General features: G+C 33.8%; 1 protein-coding gene across 1 annotated transcript; it reads left to right on the forward strand.

Moving 5' to 3' along the window:
• The first annotated feature begins 4,243 nt into the window (after positions 1-4,243).
• Positions 4,244-6,609, forward strand: LOC108221542 (uncharacterized). The gene is made up of 11 exons (XM_017395413.2): positions 4,244-4,393; positions 4,494-4,773; positions 4,849-4,945; positions 5,029-5,150; positions 5,227-5,308; positions 5,411-5,534; positions 5,622-5,785; positions 5,878-5,998; positions 6,079-6,285; positions 6,352-6,504; positions 6,598-6,609. Exons 1-11 carry the CDS (start codon positions 4,244-4,246, stop codon positions 6,607-6,609), a joined length of 1,512 nt encoding a protein of 503 aa, XP_017250902.2.
• The last annotated feature ends 5,789 nt before the right edge of the window (positions 6,610-12,398 follow it).

Genomic DNA, 12,398 nt, shown 5'->3' on the forward strand with positions numbered 1-12,398 from the left:
TTGTTTACAGAGCCATCTGCTAAAGGGAAAGCAATTTAGAACCACAAGCTTTATCATATATCTAAAACAATAGGGGTCAGTAAATTACCTGATGCATCTGTACTGCCTAATGAAACTTCCTCTATCTCTTTGGCTCCAGCTTCACCTATGAATAATATTTTACATCACCATGATTAATTGAGGAAATTAAAAGAAAAACACATCAAACAAAGAGATATTATTATTTTCATTCTACCTTCTTCCTCATCACTATCTATTATCACAAAAAATGTAGGGTTTTTTTGGTTCAAAACAGTTTCCAGGGTCAACTTCCGTGTCAACTCATTAAAGATTTCAGCTCCCTCTTCGTTGTATATTGAAGTATAGAAGGTAGAATTTCCAGCATATTCAAAGAACATTGTATACTTATCGCGAACACCATAGTACTCCAGAAGATTCTTGATACCAAATAATAATTTTGTTGTGTTAGAGAAGTAACAACTGAATACCATCCCATCAGCCAAATAAATTTTGGCATTGCCTTTGATAGCTGCTCCGCAGCGTTCAGCAAACACAATGGGGATTTCCTGGCAAATAATACAATTTGTGTTTTAGGTTAACGTAGTTACAAGTAAACTGTATCAAATAGTCATGCCAAGCAAACCAAATCCTCATAACATTTACCAACTCTCCTGTATGCAGGTTCAGCCAGTTAATAATTTTGAACCATTTCAAGCAACCCTTTCCACCAACACTGTCTGTTTTGTACAACAGACAAGTTAAATACAGTTTGACAAAGAAACAAAGATAGAACTGTATTAAAAAAAGCTAAGTTGAGGAATATTTACCTTCTTTGTAGACATCGTCGCTTTTGTCTTTGTGATAGACAGCAACCTCAAACTTCATGTTCTCTGCAGAGTTTGTAAAAATGCATTTGTCATCAATTCCCAGCTTACAAGCTTGGGAAAAATTGTTCCATTCTGGACCAAAGAATAATTTAGCCCTTTGCCATCTCAATTTTATTTTCCAGAAAAGACTTTCGAAACCAATCTCAATCCACTTCATTTCTGGACTGACTCCCATATGCAAAGCCTCCTCTTTTAAAAGAACCTGCAGCAGGACAATCTAATCCATCATACTTGAAATATTAATCAACTATAATTATTTCACAGTCAAATTAATATATACCTCGGTCCAACCCTTCCCCTCAAGATGTTCTGCAGTAACAACAACCTCACACTCTAAATCGAAAGTTGAACAAGAACTGTAACTAAACGTGTGCTGCGTTTTCTCTTTGTCTATTTCACTCATTTGGAAAATAGGTTGCTTCACAAGGCCTCTGCTTGCCTTACGCAGATAATCCACTTCTACAGCATATTCATTGAAAATCTGAATATTGAATTCAGTGCCGCCAAAATACTCCAACACAAACATATACCATGGATTCACATCAAATTTTTCAAATAAACTTTCTATCCCTTTGACAGTTTCATAAGACCTGTCAACCCTACCAATCAAGGTATTGCCTAATGGCAGGTGCAAACCTATACTATTCAGACCAACTGATCCAAATTCAGCAGCAAAGGAAGAGGGTAATTTCTGCCAAGTAACAAAACCAATATTAAACTACACCATTAACAAAATTACAAAACATTCATCAATATGCTACTAAAAATTATAATTTAAGTGAGTTTTACTACCAGGACAGCAGATTTATCTTTCCCTTCTTCAAGACGACATATAAAAGATTTCCCAAACCTTGAACAGCTCATTGGGAGGGAAGCTGTAAAATGTGACAAATGAATGACAACTTATATCAACAAAACCAAGTATTCATGAAACAAACGGGGAAATGTAAAACCCATACCCTTCATACTTTTGGCTGACATCCTATGGAACTAGAAGAAAAAGAAAAATAAGAAGAAATGAGAACCATGCACTAAAACATTTTAATAGAACAATCAGTGATGATCAAGAAACTAGGGTTTTTACCGCGCTGAGAGCTCCACAATTTTTCTCCTAAGAGACTGTAAGCTTTTATGATAAGAACAGTTACTTTTAAATCTAACTTATATGGGTAGTAGCTTGCACCACTAAAGTAACATTTAGTACTCTGTAATGTGTGGATTTATTAAGCTGTCCACATTTTCCTTTTTGCCTATTTGCACTCATTATAACCGTTACCTCTTTCAAATACTACGTGCTCGCATATAGTATGTTGCTCATTCAAAATTTTTGCCCATAATAGTATCAACTTTCATTTACAAATTTTTGTTTGCTTCATATATTTATGTATCAAATTTTATTTGAGAAAAAATTACTGTTTGTGCACACAACTCAAAATTTAGTAATAAAACTATACTGATATTGACTTTTTACGAGTTAAGATCATTAATTGATATTCCAGTTAAATTTAATTCTAACTTTGCAAACAATATTATTAAATTATATAGATTATATGTACTATACTTACACCATTCTAACCTACCAAAAACATATCAAATTTAAAAATACCAAATTTTAATATTTTTATATCGCCATTATACATGAAGGTACTTCTTTCGTCAAAGATTATCTCTAGATTATTTATTACAAAAAATTCAAATATAACTTTTAAATATTGGATAACAATACCAAGTAAAGTATTCATATTGGTTTCTGCTATATCAAACAATTAACAATTGACCTTTACATCATACTGTACTAGCCTATATGACACACTCAACTAAATTGCGTGATGTGTACAGGCAAAAAATTATTGCCAATTCATACATTTTCGTCTTGAATACTTTGTTAGGCCAAGCAACTCATATTTGACTGTTACGAAATACTATTGATTGCTATAGATTATAATTCTTTATTAAATAAATCCTTTTAATAAATAATGATATCTAACTTTAAATGATCGGATGATAGTGACAAACAAAGAATTAAACTGAAAGCATATTTACATCTTACACGAATTCATATTGGTTTCTATTATATCAAACAGTTAACATTTGACCTTTACATCCAACGGTAATTATCTATATTACCCTCTCCAACAAATTGTCTCATGAGTACAATTCTCATAATAAAATATAATTTTACAAAACATTTGCAAGTAATAAAATAAAGTTATGTATCGGTTTCTAAAATAACATTAAGAAGGTTTTAAGTGAAAAAATTAAGTCCAATAAGAAAACCCTAACTAAAATACAAAGCGAAACAAAATTATTGGCGCTAAATACATTACAAAATACCATAAGTTGCTATCGAATATACCGATTATACAGTGTCAAATTTATATTTACCAAATATAAATGAATTATTACCATATTTTTAAAAATAATGTCCTTACCTTCATTTCTTCCGATATGAACGTATCAGTCTTAGTATTTAACTCAAACCCAGGGCTGTCAAACGGATAATTCGGATACTGACTAGGATATTTGAGACGGATGTCGGATATTTTTTATGACTCTACCCCATTAACGATTATTTTTGAAAAAAAATCATGATCCTTGCTCAAAAAATATTTTTATATATGTATAAAGTGTTTGAGTATTTGTACAATTATATAAAATTTATGTAAATATATTATTTAATGCATATACACACACAAAAAGCTAAATAAAATAAAATTTTAATTACATATACTTATAGATTATAAAAATTAAATATTATATATGTATTTAATTTCGGATTCAAATATCACGGATTAGGATACGAATAATATCCACTTTATTTCGGATAGAAATAATATCAGCTTTTTCTCCCCTACGGTTGCGGATTTTTCTGACGGATATCGGACCTTTCGATTTTTTTTAAAGCCCTACTCAAACCGCATTTCTACAGATAAATTTCAATTCTTAAAATAATGCTGATTTTTCCACCTTTTCCCAATATCGAGTAATTATTGTGAACATTTCACAGAAACCGCCGTTGTACACAAAAAATAAATGGGGAGAAGTGTGTCTGAAAAGTCTAACATATGAAGTACTACATACCCACATCACAACCATTAACCATACATGCGTGTCTAATTGTCAGGCTTGACGCAGATCTCCAAAAAGAAATCGCCGCACTACATTACTACAAATTTGTAGAAGAAAGAGTGTTCTGAAGCCCCAACAACTTTCACATTCAAGGCAACACGAACTGTAAGTTTGAGCTGTCTCCCCTTTTCTTTGATTTTTAATACTTACGCCTGTATATTCAATGCCTCTGCAACCACAAAGCTTCATAAATTGATACTAATTTACAACACTGCAGTACTCTACTCATGGCCTTGAACCCCTACAACCCTATTAACAGCATCGACTCCACTACATATGACTGGAGTTGTAGAGTGAGGGTGCAATCATTCTGGAAAGGACTAAACAGAGAGAGTCAGGAATTTTGGGGACTGAATATGCTCCTCATCGATGATTCGGTATGCTACCATAACTATATGCAATGGCCATATTGAATGCTCTGCTAACTGAGTTTTACATTTAATTTAATTCTAAATGCATGAGTTTATGTAATAACAGAATTCCAGAATCCATGCTTTTGCGAATTCCAAATATTGTGAAGACCTCATAAAAGAAATCAAGGAAGGGAAAATTTACACAATATCTAATTTCAAAGTGAAAGACTACCTTGGTGATGAGAAATTCAGAGCTGCTCGCAATAAAAGGCATATATTTTTCACTCCACATACTCAATTTAAGGAATGCAACAGCTTAGGATTGCAGATTGAGAATTATGCTTTTGACCTATTCCATTTTGATGAAATAGAAAAACTTGCAGACGACAACAGATTCCTCATTGGTACTGAAATTTATCTTATGCTTTACAAAAATTCCAAAAATGAATGAATACTGATGACAATTAACTGTTTTTTAGATATGGTTGGCAAGGTCAAAAATATTCAAGATCTGATTAAGACCAAAAAAAATGATGAGGATAAAACTATATTCAAGTTTGAACTGTCAAATGGAAGGTAATTTCTGTTAAACGCTTGCAACATTGAATTACTACGTTGCATCAAAATAATTCAGTTTGTTATTACTTTAAAATTAACAGCTCCAGCCTCAATGTCACACTTTTTGACTACTTTGGGGAGCAACTAGAAAACGAATTTGCAAAATTAGAAAGTCAAAATCTGTATGTCATTATATGCTGTGCACGAGTTGGACGATATGAAGGTGATTTGTGCTATTTGTCAGTTTTTTTAAAAATATGTCAATCCAATCAAATTACTAAATACTGAATTTTAATCAGGTGTTCCGCATCTTTCAAATTACCCTGCAACTAGAGTGTTTATCAACCCTAAACACTATAGTATTGATGCGTTGAAAAGGAGGTAACAATTTAGCAATGGCTGTATTTTAAGCTTCCTTCATTTTTTTCGCTACTTCATTTCTAACCATGCGTATTAATGTTTATTAATTATTAATGTACACAGTATGTCTGAAAAAAAACCCGAGTCTGCTATAGTTGATGTCCCGACGGCAAATGGTGAGGTGGATTTGCCTAGGAAAATAATGACGGTCAAGGAGATCATAGGAATGAAGGCAGAGTTTGGACAGGTATATTTTAACAATGTTTTCAGAGTATTTAAATTGCAAAAAAGCGCACTGCTTAGTTCCTAATTTACTTGCATATTTCTTCAGCAGGCGAATGTTTTTTGTGAGGTGACGGTGAAAAGGATAATAGACAAATCAGCTTGGTATTTCAGGAAATGCACAGGCTGTGATTTAGAACTAGAGCATGTCAATGGAAAATTCAAATGCTCACGTACTAATGGTTGTGGTAGAATTATTCCCTATCCAGATAAGAGGTTGCATCTTTTGTACATTAATTTCGTTTCAAATTTTTATTTACTTCTTTATCAGCTGTTATTTAGACGTGTTTAATTACTTTGGCACATAGATTTCGGTTGTGCACTCTTTGCTCAGATGACACAGGTTCAATTGCAATAATCTTTCCTGATCAAGCGATAACTACAAACCTTGACAAAACTGTCATCGATCTGCATGCAGAATGTGCTGATGTATGTAATGTGTTAGTCAGTTTCATCGTTTCATGAACTGTAAACATGTGTTAACTAGGTAATATTCTTTTCTCTTTCAGGAAACTGAGGAAGATAAATTCCCAGAAATCCTAAATTCACTCCTGAAACGGAAATATACCGTCAACCTTGCTATCAGCGAAGATAATATCAAAAAAGGCTCTACTGTTTATCAGGCGTTAGATGTCCTGCAGGCACAGGAAAATGGCGACAGCTTTGATCCAAACAAAACACCTCTACCTCAGTGCCAGGATGTTTCTATGGTGACTGTATGTTATCTCCCTTAACTATTTTTAATATGAAACTATGATTTGTTAATATGCTATTTTTACCAGGTGTCTGAGACAGATGTAACTGCTCATCTAACTCCAAACACAGGAGATTCAAGCACCATCAAGAGCAGAGCAAGGAAAATCAATGAGGCATTGGATTTCAATCCAACAGATCCGTCACCAATTCAGCCTTTGAAGAGTGTGAAAGTGGAAAATGTAACTGAATTTTACTACTACAAATTCAGCCTTTGAATAATTATTTAAAACTATTATCAGCATGAATACTAATTAATCTATTTCATTTTGCAGACACCAAAATGAATATTTGTTGGTGGTCAAGCTACACCAAAGACTGCAAGAATGAATTAAAATTTTAAAGCTTCTTTTGTTTGTAGACTTTCAGTGCAACATTTCCTTCTAAACACTAAACTTTGTGCTCACTATTAAGTTCTGTAACTGCCTTTAACTATATTTATGCTTATTACTGTGAAACTGTACTATTCTAATTTATTCTTGATGTTCCTTTTTTAAACAAATTTAATTTCTAAATTAAATGCAAGCTGTGTTAGGTGAAGTCATTTAGTACATGTATGCCAATATGAGACTGCATAAAACATACAGTCTCCTCACTTCTTCAAAAACAAGCAACAACAATTATGGCATCTGCTCAGTATCACACACTTGACAAACTCAAGAATGGAGTTGATGACTACAAAATAAAAGTGAGAGTCATCCGTTTATGGAGAGGTGCAACAAGAACTGGAGAAGAGTTCAAAAGCTTCAATCTCATTCTACTAGATCACAAGGTCAGAATACTTCTTTCCTAGCTTTTTTTGTGCAACATCAAATATACAACTTATATTGCAAGACTATTCTTTTGCAGGGTCAAAGGATTCATGCATTTGTTCCAACTAAGGCTGCTGCGGAATTACAGCATCAAATTATCATTGGGAGAGTATTCAGTTTTAAGAACTTTACGGTGCAGTCATACACCCAGTCTGATAAGTTCAGAGTCCTAAGAAATGAGAGCCAGTTGGTGTTTAGTAAAGACACAGTGTTACAGGAGTTAGCAGATGATGGAGTCACAATACCGCAGGATGCATTTGATTTCTACGATCATAGCCAGCTACTTGAACTTTCAAACCAGACAACATACCTTGCAGGTAATTACATAATTTCCTCACCTCCCAATTAATAATAACTTTTGCGCTCTCATAATTTCAAATCTTATGCAGATGTAGTAGGTATTATTAAAAAATATGAGAACATATTCGAGCTGACAAATAGGCATGGCATTAAACAGAAGCAAGCGAAATTTAGTATCACTGATGGGAGGTTAATATTTCATTCTAATTGCATTTGAGTTATCTGAGCTTTTTTTGTTGCTCATTTCTGTTGCTTAATATATTATATAGTTCAAACTTGAACGTAACTTTTTGGGACAAGTTTGGTGAAAGCTTTGACAAGCAAATGAAGACTGCTACTGAAAAACCAGTTATTATAATTATATCAGCAGGAAGAGTTGGGAAATTCAATGGTAAAAATGTTCAAGGTACATATTCATACTTACTAAACAACATAAAATACAACCACTTCTTCATGCATGCAGGTGAGGTTGATATATCTAACAACAATGCGACGAAAGTCTTGCTGAACTACAAGCACCACAGTGTATCACAGCTAAGGAAGATGTTAGCATATTTACATCTTTTTTAGATGTTTCACAAAAAACTTTGATCTCACAAAAAAATTACTATATTATATCATTTTCTTAGGCTGTCAAATCCGGATTTTGCCTCAAGAGCTTTAGGTGAAAAAAAAAAGAGGAAAATGCAGCATATTACAATTGAAAACATCAAGAAGCTGGGAAAAGAAGCGGTTGAGGTAGATACTTTTTTTGTACAAACATAACACTTTCAGTGACAATACTAAAAAATTTATTTGCTCACATATATCGGATCCCTTTTGCAGGGATTTTACATGGCACACGTGAAACTGCTTCGCATTGACCAATTAAGGCCATGGTTTTACTATGCTTGCACAAGTTGTGACAAAGAGCCAACTATGCTAAAACCTTGCCCAGTATGTGAGAGCTGCAACAGATACGTACCATATCCAGAAACAAAGTGAGTTTTATTATTAATTGTTAGATTGTTAAATGTATTTCTGTTAAAATCTGCTAACTCCTGTAAAATTAATTGACAACTCAGGTTTAGACTGCATGTTGAAGTTGGGGATACGTCTGGGACCCTGCAAGTTATTTTACCAGACAGAGAAGTCCGTACAATGATTGGGAAAAGAGCAAGTGATTTGGTTAATGAGGTACCTGGCTATTTTTCACTCGCTGTTCTTCACATTGTATGAATCTAACATGTTAACTGAAACAGTTTACTGATGTCAAGACGCTGCCACCATCTCTAGCTGCTATTATTGACAAAGATTATAGCTTGGTTGTCCAGATCAGTGAAGTCAACATTCATAACGGTTTCCAAATCTACTGGGCTACTAATATTTGCAAAGGCTTCGTAAATATTTCACCTGAAGCAGGAGATGTAGTTTCCATCACTGCAGCACAAACATCACAGGTGCATTTCTCTTTCCCAAAACATTATATCACCCTCATTTCTGTTAAATATTTATTCAAATTTCAATGATCACAGGCTACGACATCAACCGGCGGCGATCAAGGAATCTCAGAAGTTAACCTAAAATCTCTTTGAGATATATGGCAATGATTCAATCACTCTGTTTTGCTGATTTGTAATATAAATGTATTCGGAATATGCTGTTTTGCTTCAAACTATGGAACTGATTATTGTCTTCTGTTTTATTATGTTAATTCCAGAAATGCTCTACACGCATTTACTTTGCTCTAAACTTTGTTGTCCCGCCTAATTATTTTCAGTTAAAATCAATATTAGTTTTGTCCACCTTCTGTGTGAGTACTGTTGCAGGTTATCAAACACACTTGGGAACCAATAAAGGATAAGTCAGAGTAAAGCAAAAGCATAACATTTGCAGAGCAATTCAGGTACAAAAGCACTTATTTCTACAATTATGCATCACATGTCTACACAATACAGAAATGCATAGCACTTTAGCTTTAAAGTAGGAAGATTCCTTTGGATGATTGCTCCCAGCCAAAACTAAAACAGTACCTACCAATAATGCATCACCAGAGGTATAATCAAACCTGCCTTTAAATTGCAGTTTTGTTGAAAGGCAACATTCATAACACCATGGATGACTTACAACTACACATGATTTCAAACCTAAGGCCTCACAGTGCAACTAATTGGAGGATTAAAATTCGGGTGACAAGAATGTGGCAACATATGAATGGAAATGCAGAAATAGTTGGGATGAGCTTCATCTTTGCAGATGCATTAGTAAGTGCTGTTTTCATAACCTCAGAAGATTTAACGATACAAGTATGATGCTTTCACTAATGCAAAAATTTGACCAACAGGGACAACGCATTCAGGCATCAGTCCCTGCAGCCTGCTTGCAGCAGTTTGAGAATCTTCTTATTGAAGGAGAAACCTATGACGTGCATCGCTTTGTTGTCATGCAATATCCACCCATGAAAAAATTCATTTGCTTCGAAAATGATATCTACATCCAGTTGAATCATATGACTGAGATATTTGTCACTGAAGGGGTCGAGTTCATCCCAGCTCAGGTCTTTGATTTCACTGATTTGTCCGGTTTAATGGAAGCAACAACCGAAAACAAATATCTCATTGGTGAGCTGTTTCAGTTCTTTCAACATTTCCTGTGCATTGGGTCAATAGTTATTTGTAACTGTATGTTTTCTTATGTAGATGTCGTTGGAATTCTGCAACAAGTTGGTCCAATTACCGAGTTTACCAACAGGCGCAATCAGCAGCAATCTGCTATTCACTTTAGGATCACTGACTTGCAGTTAGTGTTTAAATTGTTATACTATTTACTTATAAAATTTTTTAAATTAAGCAAATTTCTTTCGCTTTCTTGCAGTGATTCTGCACAGGTGGTCCTCCACAATGATTTGGCACACAACTTTAATACACAAATCCAGAATGCAGTCCGTCATCCAATTATAGTGATTATCGCAAGCTGTAGAGTTCATTTGGATCAAGGTTGTTTACAAACAAATTAGTTCTGCTTTTTGTACGCTTTCACAATGCTAATATACTTATGCTGTAGGTGAGCCAAAGTTGACTAATTTCCCAGCAACAAGAGTTTTCATCAATCATGATCACGAGGCTGTGGGGGATCTCAGAGATGCACTAAGGTGTGTAATTTAATGCTCAAGATTCAAAGATCAATTCGTTCGCATATATGAAAATAATAAGCAACTGCTTTTTGACAAAGGTTGGCTAATTGGGTGCACAATTAGTTGAGCATGGATGGTGAAACACAACTTCCCACAATGGAATTTGTTTTGTTGTTAACTATGTTCAACCGGCTGCTTCTGAGGGAATTTGTTGTTGAAAAATTATTGTACCTTATTTTATTTTCAGCTTGCTTATTAGTTTGTGTAACTGCTTAGAACAGACTATTTCCTACTTTGTACCATGCTGTGTTTCCTTGCTCTGAGATTTGCTATCATGGCTTGCTGAAGAATTATAATATTATGTTCCCTAACTTATATTATACTGCTTTTATTCCAGAGGTTCAACTCTATAATGCTTTAGTTAGGATTTATTTATGCAGGATCCCAGCAGAGTAAACATGTTACAGTCGATGCATTCTTACTCTTTGTACAATGAAGTATTCACCTTCTGTGTTTTTCTTTTAAACAATCCACAACTTTGTTCTCTATTTTCTTATTAGCTTCTTCAAATATGCATCTTAGGTAATCCCTAATTCACCAGTCACATTTACTTTGCTTTCTCATTTAATTAATTTCATTGTTAGTCATATGCCAAACAAAAAATTCCAAAATTACAGAAAAATGATAACGCCCCGCAAGGCGGGCTTAAATACTATAACCATAATCTCATCATTGTCATTACAAACGATATACACTCTAACTCCTGCAAGCTCAAAACACAATTGCAAACGAACTAGCGACTCTGAATAAATTGTTAAAAAACAACATATCATACGCATAATATACAAAACAAGTTTGACTGAAACTCACCAACTATCTCATCTTCTGGATAAATCAAAAGACAAAATTAAAACAAAACACACCTCCAAAAATTGATTATCATGCATAAAAACAAAAAAGTAAGAAAATTCGAGATCTTACGACAAAACTCTTAAAACATACGAAATTATACACACTAATAAAACAAATAATCACATAAACATGTTAAGAATTGGGTAGAGTACACCTTTATTTTGAAAGTCGAAATCTTGAATATAGATGAGCCAATAATTTGAGGACCACCATTTAGTGATGAATCGTTGAGCCGCCTCCACATATAGCCGATTCTCACTCGTTCACAACATCTGCGATTTATATACAGATGTTTTGTATGGATAGATTCTAATCACCGTCTACATGAAGTTAACCTTTTTGATGCCACCAGGATCCAGGAGCTCGAAAAAATCAGGAACACAGGGGACGCCTTTCTAATTGTTTTTAACTCTGATGCTGCTTTGTTGCCGATTTAAAACGGTGCAGAGATAAGAAAAGTAAAAAAGCAAGGTATAAATCATTTGAGCGAAAAAGATTAAGAAAAAGTAAGCCGCGGACTGGGCGGAGATCCACCGATCATGAACTAGAACGGAGACGGCTTGAATCCCAGAGCTGATTCACACGCGCGAGACATTAAAATATATTATTATGGGGAGGATGGTGCTTGTTATATTAGTTGATAACATACTTCCTATGTTCTACAGCAGTATCGGTATAATTATTAAATCATATTGGTGTATAATATTTACGTACTATAACAGTATTTGTATTTTTCTACAAAAATATTGTATTATAAAATAATTTTCTACTATATTAATATATGTTCCGCAGCAGTATGACGTAGTAATTTGTATTTTCCTATAAAAATATTGCATTATAAATTATTTTTTCTATTATATTAATATATGTTTAACAGTAGTATGACGTAGTAATTTGCATTTTACTACAAATGTATTGCATTATAAAATCATTTTCTATT

The sequence above is a fragment of the Daucus carota genome, chromosome 5, assembly GCF_001625215.2.
Source record: "Daucus carota subsp. sativus chromosome 5, DH1 v3.0, whole genome shotgun sequence".
NCBI classification, from domain to species: domain Eukaryota; kingdom Viridiplantae; phylum Streptophyta; class Magnoliopsida; order Apiales; family Apiaceae; genus Daucus; species Daucus carota.